Source organism: Nomascus leucogenys, chromosome 1a (assembly GCF_006542625.1).
Source record: "Nomascus leucogenys isolate Asia chromosome 1a, Asia_NLE_v1, whole genome shotgun sequence".
Taxonomy (NCBI): domain Eukaryota; kingdom Metazoa; phylum Chordata; class Mammalia; order Primates; family Hylobatidae; genus Nomascus; species Nomascus leucogenys.
This window is the reverse complement of record NC_044381.1, coordinates 43,364,133-43,378,270: the sequence shown is the minus strand read 5'-3', so window position 1 is coordinate 43,378,270 and position 14,138 is coordinate 43,364,133. Positions and strand designations below refer to the sequence as shown.

Below are 14,138 nucleotides of genomic sequence, written 5' to 3'. Positions count from 1 at the left end.
CTACTATTAGGTATTTATCCAAAGGCAAATAAACTTGTACCAAAGGGATACATACACTCATATGCTTATCATAGAACTATTCACAATAGCAAAGATGTAGAATCAACCTAAGTGTCCATCGATGGATGAATGTGTAAAGAAATGTGAGATATATATATATATATACACACACACACACACATATATATATACACACACATATATACATATATATATACACAATGGAATAATATTTGGCCTGAAAAAGAATGAAATTATGTCATTTACTGCAACATGGATGGAACTGGAGGTCATTATGTTAGGTCATAAGCCAGGTACAGAAAGACAGATGCCACATGTTCTCACTCATGTGTGGAAGCTAAAAAAAAAAAAGAGAGAGAGAAAGATTTCATGGAGATAGAGAATAGAATGATAGATACCAGAGGCTAGGAAGGGTGTATGGATGGGAGTGGAGATGAAAGAGGTTGGTTAATGGGTACAAACATACAATTAGACAGAACAAGTGAACTCCAATATTTGATAGCGGAGTGGGGTGACTATAGTTAGCAACATTATATTGTTTGTTTCAAAGTTGCTAGAAGAGAGGGCTTGAAATGCTCCCAACACATGGAAATGGTTAAGTACTGAAGGTGATGGATGCCCCAAATACCCTGACTTGATCATTACACATTCCATGCATGTAACAAATACATGTACCCCATAAATATGTAAAATATTTTATATCAATTAAAAAATTAAAAAAAGAAATAATTGGCATTGGCTTAAAACTATGGACATATGCACAGTAGTACTTAAATATACTTATGAACAGCCCAGTATTTCTTGGAGCATAACCATGAAGTAATATTCAGGTTTGACTTATACATACCCCTACATTGCCATCTACATGCCCCATGAAGCTGTGTGTGGCCAAAAGAAAAGATGAGAGGAGAAAACTAAAAGATGCAAGCATTTTAGCCTGAATCTTAAAATATATATATTTAGATTTTTTAAAAGAATTTTAAAGCTTTTAAGATTTAATAGTATCTTTAAAATTCAGACTAAACACACAGACACACACACATACACGCACAGTGTTTTGTGGGTCAGGATTTTATTCTTTGTTAAAGTTGTGATAAAATACATGCAACATGAAATTTACCAGCTTAATCATTTTTTGTGTGTACATTTTAGCAGTGCTAAGTACGTTCATGTTGTTATACAACCAATATCCAGAACTCTTTTCATCTTGTAAAACTGAAACTCTATCCCCATCAAACACTGACTCCCTATTCTCCCCTCCCTACTAGTCCCTGGCAACCAGCATTGTACTTTCTGTATGGGTTTAACTACTCTTGGTACCTTACCAGAACCATACAGTATTTGTCCTTTGGTGACTGGCTCATTTTGTTACCGGTGGAGGGTGTCCAGCTTCTTGGCATCTTGAACAAAGAATTGGACAAAACGCACAAACACAGCAAGGAAACAATGAAACCACAAAAGCAGAGATTTATTGAAAACAAAAGTACACCCCACAGGGTGAAAGTGGGCCTGAGCATAGGGGTTCTAGAGCTCAGTTACAGAGTTTTCTGGGGTTTAAATACCCTCTAGAGGTGTTCACTGGTTACTTGGGGTACACCCTACGTAAATGAAGAGGCTGAAGTGAAGTTACAAAGTTATTTACTTGGTGTACACCCTCTGTAAATGAAGAGGATGAAGTAACGTTACAAAGTGATTTACTGAGTGTACACCCTGTGTAAATGAAGAAGATATTTCCTGTCATAGCTGAAGTGTTTCCATTTGATTTAGTTTTAGGAAATCCTTAGGTTCCCTGCCTCCAGGCCCTATTCTCCTGTCTCAATTTCACTCAGCATAATGTCCTCCAGGCTCATGCATATTGTAGTGAATTCCCTTCCTTTTGAAGGCTGAATACTATTCCGTCGTCTATATAGAGGGTGTTTTGTTTATCCACTCATCTGCTGAAGGACACCTGGGTTGCTTTCATGTTTTAGCTATTGGGAATAATGCTGCTATGAACATGAATGTACACAATTTTATGCTTTTCTTTCTTTGCTTTTTTTTTTTTTTTTGAGATGGAGTCTCTCGTTGTGTCACCCAGGCTGCAGCGCAGTGGTGTGATCTCAGCTCACTGCAACCTCCGCCTCCTGGGTTCAAGCAATTCACCTGCCTCAGCCTCCCGAGTAGCTGGGATTACAGGCACCTGCCACCACACCTGGCTAATTTTTGTATTTTTAGTGGAGACGGGGTTTCACCATGTTGGCCAGGCTAGTCTCGAGCTCCCAATCTCAAGTGATCTGCTCTCCTCAGCCTCCCAAAGTGCTGGGATTACAGGCATGAACCACTGTGCCCGGCCCACAATTTTATTCTTAATGGAATTTCTCCCTCTGCTTTGCTTTTAGGCCCAGACCCATGGAAAGTGGCCTGTCAAGTGGTACGCTCCAGAATGCATCAACTACTACAAGTTCTCCAGCAAAAGCGATGTCTGGAGCTTTGGAGTGTTGATGTGGGAAGCATTCTCCTATGGGCAGAAGCCGTATCGAGTGAGTCACTCCTGCTTCATTTTCTCACTGTGGGGCCATTAGAACAGATAAGCACCAGATTGACTTTACAAGAACCTGAAAATCCTAAAATCTGAGCACCTCTCTGAGTCTCTCATTATCTTTTACCAGTAAGCAGTTAATGTGCCCTCAGTCTATTCCAAACTGAGAACAAAAACTGATGCTCACTGAAGAGTGTGTTTTTCCCATTGTGTGTCAACACATGTAAATATACACAAAATATAACCCAGATCATTATTCTTTAGAGTTGAAATAGAAATAATGACTATTTACAGTATCTTAATTACATTTTTTAGATCTTTTAATTAAAACATATATACCAAAAAGGGCACAACTCTTAGCATGCAGTACAGTGGTTTTCCACAAATGAAACATACCTGTGAAATCAGCCCCCAAATGAAGAACAGAACCCCAGAGGCCTGTTTCCTCTGCACACACAGCCTTCCCCAGGGGTAACCCATCTGACTCCAACATCACAGATTAAGTGCTTCTGTTTTTATACTTCATATAATTGAAATTATACAACATGTACTCCTCCATGTCTTAGAGTGGCTGTTTTGTTTTGTTTGACTAACACCTTTAAAAAAAAAAAAAAAAAGCTTATGCATATCTTGCATGTTGTAGGGGATGAAAGGAAGTGAAGTCACCGCTATGTTAGAGAAAGGAGAGCGGATGGGGTGCCCTGCAGGGTGTCCAAGAGAGATGTACGATCTCATGAACCTGTGCTGGACGTACGAGTGAGTACCTGACACTGTCTGTGATGTATTCATTCATCTGGAAACAGATGAAATGGCTGAGCGTCTAAAAAAAGGATAAAGTTCACCTTTTCATGAATCAGGAATGTGCCCCCTTTCTAAACAAACAATGGTGGGGGCTGGTCTTGCTTTAAGAGACCTTGCTTTCTGGCCCATGCACTTACATGTGGTAGAGCCTAAAGAGCAAGTTTAGATGGGGACTTTAACCCAAGTGTCCAAATTTAAATGTCAATAATGGTGGAGAAATGGGGCAAGGGCAGTCAAAGTAAAAAAGTGTTTGTAAGAGTTTGGGGCTGGATGCAATTTTTGGCATAGAGGATGGCAGAAGTACTCGGTAGGGGATGTTATACTTTCCTAACTCCCTGATTACCATGAGCAGTGAGGGGTGACCTCGGACTCTGGCCAGCTCACAGATAGATTGGCTAAGGTTGCACTTCCCTAGAATCTACCTTGTCCTTGAAGTGGTGGCCTCAGTCCACCCTGACTGCCATCATATGTCTCACTTAGTGGATCCCAGATGCTGTTATGCTTTTAAAGTACACCTGGCATTATTCTCAGGTGATGTTCAGGGCAGCTCAGCAGGGAAGGAAAATGCATTGCCGCTGAAAATTAGGAGTACAGCTTTGCCAGGCTCGGCAGGCTGCTTGTGCGTGCGTAGCATGGTGACCCCAAGCCGCCATCTCCAGCAACCTGGTACTGAACTGTGCACACAGAGCCCATGTAGCTTAGAATCGATGTGGTTTGTGATCAGGAGGACATCACAAATCCTGGCCATGGATTTGATGCTTTGTGGAATCAGGTTTGCCTTCAGATACAGCTGACATTGCCAGAGCCTCTGAAAGATGAGGGCTATTCCAAATGCTGCAGATGCCACCTGAGATTCCGAGACCTCCCCTCCCCACCCTGGGAGTATCACTCTACCACAATTGTGACTGACAGGGAAATTATCTCATTCTCTATCTAGAAACCACCGAGGGGGCAGCCACAAAGGCAGCAGGCAAATTGTGGGTAGATGCTTCCCTGCCCCTGCTGCTGCCGTGGCTCAGGAGAGGAGCCTGGCCTGGGCCCCAGGGCATCTTCTCCAACCCCAAGTGTTAGTGCTACAGGGAGAGCTAAGTGTCAGCAAGAGGGAAGTGTTATTCATGGATTTAGGAGGATGTTTATTCCTAAGTCTTGGCTTAATTCTCCCAATGCCCAAACTAGAATCGTCAGAACCATTGGCAAGTAGGCACTGGCAGCACTGGACCCTGGGGAGGGCAGCCCTTGGGCACGTGGCAGCCTATGACCCTTTACTGCAAGTGTTCTTTGGTCCAGCCTGCAGCTCCCTTTGCAAGGCTTCCCTTGCTGTAGGAGGGTGAGGAGGGTAGAGTTTAAATCATTGTGATACAAATGCAAAAACTTCAAATTAAAAATGAACTCGCAGTGGGGGAGTTTTTTGCATTTAACGTTGATGCTGATCTATGTACTTCTGCTGATTCTTCTTTGTGGTGTGTGTTTAACAGTGAGGAGTGAAAGGTGGGTGGGAAGAGGGCAGGGTGCTGCAGCCAGGGGCACCACCTCCCACTTGGCTCCCAGGTGGGTGCAGTGAGGCTGCTGAATACCCTTTGGGCTCGTGGTGCATTCTTGTGACTCAAGGAATCAGGATGGGGGCTGCTGGGCCGACCTCTGTCCTCCATGGACGCACTAACAGTGGGCACTGTTATTTCCAGAATGGTCCACCAGGGGGAGACCGGGGAGGGAAAGCAGTCTACGTAATATTCACTGGATGTTTACCAGAATTACCGCAAAGTAGAGCAGTAGAACAGTTTCCTTAAGAGAGTATTCTTTCTAAACGTATTTTCCCGCCTGGAGATTTAAGATGGAACCTGAGTGAGGTTTACAGGCAGGCAATGTCTTTCCCCTTGGTTCCCACCCCAGTCCTCTCTGCAGGGGTGCATTTCAGTGAGTTCTGCAGGCTTGGAGGAGTCAGCTCCAGGGCACAAGCCCCAGTCAAAAGGAAATCATGACAATGGCCCATGCCCCAGATTAGAAATCACAGCTCTTTATCAGACTTTGATTTATTTCCCAACAAAGCTATATTTCTGAAGGTTACAGTGTTTCTAGTAGTGACCTCAAACAGGGTTGGGGGAGGTGGGTAGATGTTCTGAAACTTTTGAAGCAGCTGTGTTTGTCTGGGGTAATACCTGAGCTCGTTGCCTCACGCCAAGGAAATCAAAGATGCAGACAAACAAGAAGTGAGTTTAAGAGCAGAGGTTTAATAGGCAAGAGAAAAGAGAAAAGCTGTCTCTCCTGCAGAGAGATAAGAGCTCCCAAGTGGTTCTTCCGGTTCCGTGTCGAAATGCACAGGGTTTTATAGACCAGCTTGAGTCTAATTTACATAGGGCCTAAAGATTGGTTGGACCAGGTGGGCCATTTACATAACACGAAAAGAAACTGGCCGCCCCACCCTAATCTTTTATTATGCAGATGAGGTCTCTACTTGGCTGACAACATCATGTTGCCGGTTTTTTTTTTTTGAGACGGAGTCTCGTTCTGTCGCCCAGGCTGGAGTGCAGTGGCACGATCTGGGCTCACTGCAAGCTCTGCCTCCCGGGTTCACGCCATTCTCCTGCCTCAGCCTCCTGAGTAGCTGGGACTACAGGCACCTGCCACCATGCTTGGCTGATTTCTTTTATTTTTATTTTTATTTTTTGTATTTTTAGTAGAGTCAGTGTTTTACCTTGTTAGCCAGGATGGTCTTGATCTCCTGACCTCGTGATCCACCCGCCTAGGCCTCCTAAAGTGCTGGAATTACAGGTGTGAGCCACCACGCCCGGCCATTACCTGCTTTTTTTTTTTTTTTTTTTTTTTTGAGACAGAGTCTCACTCTGTAGCCTAAGCTGGAGTGCAGTGGCACCATCTCGGCTCACTGCAAGCTCCGCCTCCTGGGTTCACGCCATTCTCCTGCCTCAGCCTCCCAAGTAGCTGGGGCTACAGGCACCTGCCACCACGCCCAGCTAATTTTTTTGTATTTTTTAGTGGAGGCAGGGTTTCACCGTGTTAGTCAGGATGGTCTCGATCTCCTGACCTCATGATCCGCCCGCCTCAGCCTTGTTGCCTGCTTTTTTACTGCACACGTGGCAACAAGGAAAGTGGAAGAGGGAACCTCCATGTTGAATATCCCTGGCTCCAGGTATCCCTTTTCTATTGACACAGCTGCCGGCATTTACCTATGCAAGCTTTTAGCTTGCTTAGCTATGCTTGCAGCTTGATTTTTCAGGCTGCTTTTTGTTAGAAAAGACATGATTTAGGAGCTGCTTTTTATTGCAAGGAAACCTTACAGAGGACTCTGTTACCCTCACTGTCTGCCTAAATAATTTCTTTCTAGCTCTGTATCACTTTGTCTGAACATAGGAAATTCAATGAGGTGCAGCTGAATGAAAAAAAAGGAAAAGATTCCTTGGAGCAGGGCCACAAGGAGAACTCAGAAGTGCCAAGGGCTGGTCCTGGTAACCCGGGCTATTGCTCGAGGCCCTCTGGAAGATGCAGGGGGTCCCTCACTGCAGGCCTTGTCATCAGTTCCAAGGTGTGGTCCTGGAGGGAATTCAAAGGGACTTCCCAGCCTCAATGACAGAGCCCTGAGAAGGCAGACAGCATCCCTCAATCTTGTAAGACAGCCAGAGATTACCTCCAACTCCTTTTTAGTCTTAATGGGCTCTTCAGCTGGACCTAGAAACCAAATTGATAGCAGGCCAGATTAACAAAAGAAAAGCTTACTAATTTTACTAGTTTTGCATCTTTATGGGGATCCTCACAAGAGAGTGAAGTCTAAAGAAGTGGCCAAAACAAGATGCTTTTATACTTTTTAGACAAAGAACCGTACATTTAAGAAGAAATGACAGGACAAATAAAATCTGGCTAGAAGGAGTAAATTTTCTAGAGAAGGCGCTAGGAGATATGAGGAGGGTGTAAAACCAGTGGAAGATAAGGGATACTGTGTTAAATATGTTTACTTAGGCCCATTGCAACTCCAATCCCCAGTCTCTGATGATAAGGGGCAGTTTCTCATCCTGCTACAGGGAGGATCTCCTTCCCAGAAGAGTCTTTATGGCTTGCTGCAGGCAGGAAGAGACAGATCAGCTCGTCCTTTCGGAAACTATGATTTATCCAATATTTTCAACTCAAAATAATCAATATCCCAATCTGGCATATTTTGGGATGGCCCATGCTTCACTCCTTCCCCCTCTCACTTTCCTAAGAGGAAACACAACATCAGAGTCCTGCCCCGTGCAGGTCACTCAAGGAGGCAGCGTGAAAGCCAGGAAGGAAACACTGGCCCTAAGAAAAGCAGGAATCAGGAAGGCTTCCACTGTAGTGTTTGCCAGAGACAAGTCATGCTTGGGGTGATTAAAGACACCAATGGGGAAAGCCCTTGCAAATGGAGAGAAGTTGGTGCTGTTGATCCTGAAAAACAGTCTCCTAATAGTCCCAGCCCTCCAGTGGGGGCCTCTGCCGAATGGAGAAAATTCCTGGGCTCTCAAGGTTCTCTGAGAGTCAGGGAGGCTCTAGATGCGGCTCAAATTCCTGTTTAAAGATCAAGAAGCCCAAGATATAACATGAATTCCCAGGACCTTGGTGAGATCTCCCCTGGCTCCCTGCACAGCCTCAGCCCCAAGGCTTTCCTCTGAGGGGCACATCCTCTGAGAGCCCTGGGTCATTCACAGGGTCGGTGGCCACTGCCAGAGCTCCTGCTATGCAGGCTGCCACCCCAGGTGCAAGTCTCACAGAAGCCTCAGACCCTGTCCTTATCAGACCTTATAGTTTGGGCTGGGGCAGACAGGCAATAAACAATAAGCTAAAAATAAGTGTGTCCTATGGTGTGTCTTAGGAAAGCGATGACTCCAGTGGGAATTCTAAGCAAGGAGGGCACAGGGGCCTGGAGGATATCACATGTATGTGTGGGGTTTTTAAAGCCCTCTCGTGTTGAAGTAGTTTCTCACAGTTGCCTGCAGCACAGAAGCATATTGGAGCTTTTAGAATGTGGTGGATTCAATGAAGGGACTACAGGTGGTCCTAGTATATTCTCTGTTTTGTTTTGTTTTGCTTTGTTTTTTCATTTTTTCCTCAGTTGTAAACAGCCACCCTCTCCAAGGTGATATATAGAGACAGACAGAGAGAGCGGGAGGGAGGTAGATGAAGGGAGAGAAGGAGGGAGGGAGGGAGAGAAGTAGTCTCATTAGCACAAACCCAGGTATGGTTGAAGGGGGTTTATCATGAGTAACAAAAGATGCTGCTTTCAGCCCAACAATCAGGAAATTCCAAATGTTTTAGGAGCTCTGTGCCAGGAACCCAGGATAAAGACCATATATCTCTTTATATAAAATCACACATGGAAACTTTAAAAGAGAACAGAAAATTATGGGGAGGGAAGCCTCACACTTCCAACAGGGGCTCCAGATAGGCCACCTTTAGGGATTGCAGCTGAGACCTGCAGGCTAAGAAGCCAGGTTGAGTGTAGGGATGAGGGGAGAGGAGGAGGGTCACTGGGTACAAGGGGCAGAGCAGAATCTGCACTCTGGCCTGAAAGCAGAGCAGCAGGCCACGGCAGGGCGGGAAGCTGGGCATGCAAGGGCACTGCATCACCCTCCTGCTGCTGAAGCACAGCTGTGTCCCAGCTTTCTGGAGGCAGCATCTCCCATAGATGTACAGGAGAAATTTTCTAGGAGACCTGACCAGGTGTTTTTCCTGTGGACGAGTCTGTATTTCTGTTTCCTTGCATTAGTTTGCTTCTTGGCTGCTGGGCAGATGAACCCCCAGAGCAAGATCCAAAGGTGCTCTTTGTACCATTTGGATCCCCACAGTTGGAGCAGAGCCCCGTTTTGCAAAGATGCTAAAGTGTGTTCTCTTTGACTGTAGAAGTTTAGGAGCAAGACAGAGGCTGTCCCTCTGGGTGGACACATGCTCCTATAACAGAGGCTTGGCCACCATATCCCCTCCAGGAACACACTTGGTGGCCAGAGACAAGGCCCCTCTCAGTGACACCCTGGGAGGCCCGTGTCCCCAGACATGACCACAGATGGCTGACCACACTGATCAATTTGAGCAGTTTTATCATTTTGCTCACTACTGAAAGCTATAAGTGAAACCATGTATTTTGATGCCATTTGACAAAGCTACCCATTTTGATTTGTAGAAGCCACTCTGCTCTTATAATGATGAGTGAGTCTTGGTCCTGATGCACGTTCTATGGCTGTTCTCTTGTGTCAACATTGAACCATATGAAATTGCCATTGACATAGGTCAAAATGGCTGAATGTGGACGGTTTCCTACAATTTAATCTCACATTCTGTTTCACTTTTTCACTTATTGTATTTCAACTTCACCCACTTGCAATATCCAGAAATCTTGCAAAATAAGAAAAATAACTTCTAAGTGAGGATCGATTATCAGGGTTTTAGTGCTTGCTTCCAAGTGATCTGTACAGGATGTCTGTGTAAGAGAAAACAGAAGTGTCTGTAAATGTTTGTTTAGAGACTGCGAATTGTTAACGCTTTTGCCTGTAGTTTACTGACATCAGTGCCTCCCTGGCCAGCAGTGGCAGTAAGGACTGGCTATATTAAGGCTGATCATAGACAAGCCCTGGGTCTTTGCTTCTGCCATGCCATGTTTTGAGTTTTCCTAAGAACCCGTATCAACAGCTCATTTTCAGAAAATCCAGAGCCATCGATTAGAGCGTGGAAAGGGAGAATTAAAGTTATGTTCTTATTTCTTCTCTTAACAAGATTACGAGTCAGATGTTGACTATATCTGCAGAACATTTGCCAAGTATTTTCAGACACCTGTTTTGCTAAAATCACAAAGAGACAGCCTCTTTGTGTTGCCTGTGGCACAGAAGCATATTGTGTGCCGCATATCTGAACCTGGGGCTAAAACACTCCCAATTCTAATGCAAAAAGTCTCCTACTTTAAGGTGGACATGAATCACCTGGAGGTCTTGTTAAAAATGCAGATATGGGTTATTTAGGTCTACAGTAGGCTGACACTATTTCTGACAGCCTTCTGGTCACCCTGGGGCCGGGGCACAGGGACCACGCTGTGAGCTGCAGGCCCTAGAGTCAGCCACCAAGGAGCAGCATCACTGGTACTCAGCCTGAAGAGGCCCCGCTTGTGATCAGCATTTTTTCACAAGCACATTGACAAACAAGAATGCACCTCTTCCCATTCCAGTGTGGAGAACAGGCCCGGATTTGTAGCAGTGGAACTGCGGCTGCGCAATTACTACTATGACGTGGTGAACTAACCGCTCCCGCACCTGTCGGTGGCTGCCTTTGATCACAGGAGCAATCACAGGAAAATGTATCCAGAGGAATTGATTGTCAGCCACCTCCCTCTGCCAGTCGGGAGAGCCAGCCTTGAATGGAACATGCCCGTGACTTGTCACCCAAAGCCTGTCCCAGGACTCACCCTCCACAAAGCAAAGGCAGTCCCGGGAGAAAAGACGGATGGCAGGATCCAAGGGGCTAGCTGGATTTGTTTGTTTTCTTGTCTGTGTGATTTTCATACAAGTTATTTTTACAATCTGTTTCCAAATCCCTTTCATGTCTTTCCCCTTCTCTGGTTCCTGGGGTGCATTTGTTACTCATCGGGCCCAGGGACATTGCAGAGTGGCCTAGAGCACTCTCACCCCAAGCAGCCTTTTCCAAATGCCCAAGGATGCCTTAGCATGTGACTCCTGAAGGGAAAGCAAAGGCAGAGGAATTTGGCTGCTTCTATGGCCATGAGACTGATCCCTGGCCACTGAAAAGCTTTCCTGACAATAAAAATGTTTTGAGGCTTTAAAAAGAAAATCAAGTTTGACCAGTGCAGTTTCTAAGCATGTAGCCAGTTAAGGAAAGAAAAAAAAAAAAAAAAGCCTGGATACTGCTTTTGCTGTCTCTGTTATGAGATGAAAGGCTTACATGTTTGTGATAAAAGGGGACCATTTGAATGAATTGGCTTGGCTTACTTTCCCCCTGAAATCCTCTCTCCTGCAGACTGTCTTGAAGACCTAGTGACTGGTAAATAAAGCCCTGTATGGAGGCTGCACAGCAGGGGCAAGAGGCCCGTCCCCCAGCGTCTCACTGAGGACAGCTTCGGGCTGCCTTCCCCTGGACGTGGTCCACACCTTCCTCTCCTCCACAGAGAGGGTGCTGCCAGAATCCCCTGTTAATTTCTGTGTCTGTAATGGGGGGACAGCACAGGGATCAAAGCCATCTAAAGACTTTCCAAAGAAAGTATTAATTCAGAACAAGCCAAAGATCCTGAGCCTCATCACAAATAGGCCTTTTGGAGTGTGAATTTGAGTTGAAGATACGAGACCGGAGAATGATTTTCTGGTCTTAACTAATCCTTGTCTTCATGTTTGATCTTAAAGAAGTCATCACCCATTGATTTCAGTTTTGCTGTACCTCTTGAAAGTTAAAGAGACATCTCAGCACTTTAGGAGGCCGAGGCGGGTGGATCACTTGAGGTAAGGAGTTTGAGACCAGCCTGGCCAATATGGTAAAACCCCATCTCTACTAAAAATACAAAAATTAGCTGGGCGTGGTGGCATGCGTCTGTAGTCCCAACTACTCGGGAGGCTGAGGCAGGAGAATCACTTGAACCCAAGAAACGGAGGTTGCAGTGAGCCGAGATTGCGCCACTGCACTCCAGCCTGGGCATCACAGCGAGACTCTGTCAAAAAAAAATAAAAAATAAAAAAAAACTTAAAGAGATAATTTAGCCATCATTCTTATGCCAGCAGATATAAATAAACTTGGACCCATCCAGTCTTCAGCTAAACCTGAGACATTTTAAAGTGCATGGACAGCCATGGACAGCAGGCCCGCCACTAACAGGAGATGCAAGGCATGGAGCAAGACAATCAGTACCCATGCTCAGCCACAGAAGACAGGAGTCACTCATATAACTTGTGTTTAGAAGTTTTTGGAAGCCACGCACACTTTTTGAAATCACACTATCTGGTGGTTTAATCATATTTTTAAAGACAGAATCCCTGAGTTCTGAGCAGATTCTCAAAACACATTTAGAATCCCTGAAATTAGAAAGATCAATGACAAAATATCTGTCAGCCAGGCCACAAACAGGTGTAGAATTATGAAAGGAGTGGTTGGATGTGCCAAGTTTGGTACAGTGGTGACTGCATCTGAGAAAGAGGCTGTGAGGCTGAATTCTTGGTGGCTTCCTTCTGTAACTTCCAGAGGGAGTCTTCAACACAGGCCCCATGCTCGTAGGAATACAGTAGCACCTATGTAGGAAGTGCGTGGAGTTTTCTCTCTTCTGTCTGTGTGATTTTTGGCCTTTTTATCAGCACTTCTCCCCTCCCAGGAGCCTGGGGATGCCAAACATCCAGAATGTGATGGGGCAAGATGGGGGCAGGGGCCTCACCTCCCTGCAGAGGTCCGGCCGGGTCTCCTTGTCCCTGGACAATCTCCTGAGCCTCTCCGCTTGGTGGAGCAGGCACCTGTGTGCAGAATTCCCACTGTGGCCAGCACGAGGAAGTCTTTTCTAGTGAAAATGTGTCCTGTGGTCAGGAATAATTATCCTTCCCCCTGCAGCCACCAAGGAGGGCAAATAGAGAAAGGTAACTTAATTGAAGGATTGGTCATGTGAAAAGGGCTACATTTGGGAAGCTGGGAAAGGCCTCCAGGCTTCTACAGCAGCTAGCTTGGGCTGGATTCTCACACCCAGGCTGCCCCTTGGATTGTTCTACCCAAGCTTTTCCCTGGGGTCTGGGCTCACTCCATAAGGTAAGGTGCCTTTTACCTTATGGTCCTTCTTTAGCAGGGAACAAAGGAGCATCATGGACAGGCTGCCCTAGTGGCATCACATTGGCTACTGAGGCCATGAATATCTTGTCCCCCAGCAGGGCCGAGTGTTTCTATTACAGAAAACAGTGCGTTCAGTGGTGAAAATCGTTGCATGCATGTTTTCATCTGAGCATGTCCTTCTCCCATACTCCCTATCAGCCAGCTCTGCCTGTAGTTGCTGGATGGTGATTGCACTTGGACATCAGTCCAACGACTGCAAGTCGGCCTGGATTTTCACTTGCAGAGGCGACAGCTGCATTGTCAGGCCTCCCAGCCCTGCAGAGGGCTCCCTCCACTGGTTAGCAGTGTGTCGTGTTTTCCATTCATTTCAGAAGAGCTACATTGTGTCACTGGACATTTTTAAAAACTGGGATTTTTAATAAAAATTTAAAATTTGCTTTGTGATGATTTTCACGGAAGTTATTAGGATATGGTAAGTCACACTGTCAAATAGTGTCAAGCAGCATTGTCAAAGGGGTAGCTAAATGTTTTTTAAAACATTAAGTCCCTGCCATGTCCCAAAAAAGTGAATGTGTTGGCCGGGTGCAGTGGCTCACGCCTGTAATCCCAACACTTTGGGAGCCCAAGGCAGGAGGATCTCTTGAGCCCAGAGTTTGAGACCAACCTGGACAACACAGTAAGAACTTTAGCTCTGCAGAAATCAAAACATTAGCCGGGTGTGGTGATATGCACCTGTAGTCCCAGCTACTTAGGAGGCTGATGCAGGAAGATTGCTTGAGCCTGGGAGGTCGAGGCTGAAATGAGCTGTGATGGCACCACTGCACTCCAGTCTGGGTGACAGAGCAAGATCCTATCTCAAAAAAAAAAAAAAAGTGGATGTGCACAGGTCACTCAAAGTTGTCTGTGACATTCCACCACACAGAAGGGGGAGGCCCATCAGGGAGGGCCCTGTCCTGCCCTGCCTCTGTCTTTTATTCATGAGCAGAGCATCTACCCAGCCAGGGCCTGACAGCCCATGGCCTGCCTAATAAAA

At 45.7% G+C, this 14,138-nt stretch overlaps 1 protein-coding gene across 1 annotated transcript in view; it reads left to right on the top strand.

Annotated features, from left to right (window-relative positions):
• SYK (spleen associated tyrosine kinase) overlaps positions 1 to 13,541 on the top strand; it is a 96,965-nt gene extending 83,424 nt beyond the window's left edge. Inside the window, exons 12-14 of the mRNA XM_030806372.1 lie at positions 2,400 to 2,540; positions 3,183 to 3,295; positions 10,521 to 13,541. Of these exons, the coding sequence (XP_030662232.1) occupies positions 2,400 to 2,540; positions 3,183 to 3,295; positions 10,521 to 10,593 (327 nt within the window). The 3' untranslated portion in view covers positions 10,594 to 13,541. The remainder of the gene's footprint in view (positions 1 to 2,399; positions 2,541 to 3,182; positions 3,296 to 10,520) is intronic.
• The last annotated feature ends 597 nt before the right edge of the window (positions 13,542 to 14,138 follow it).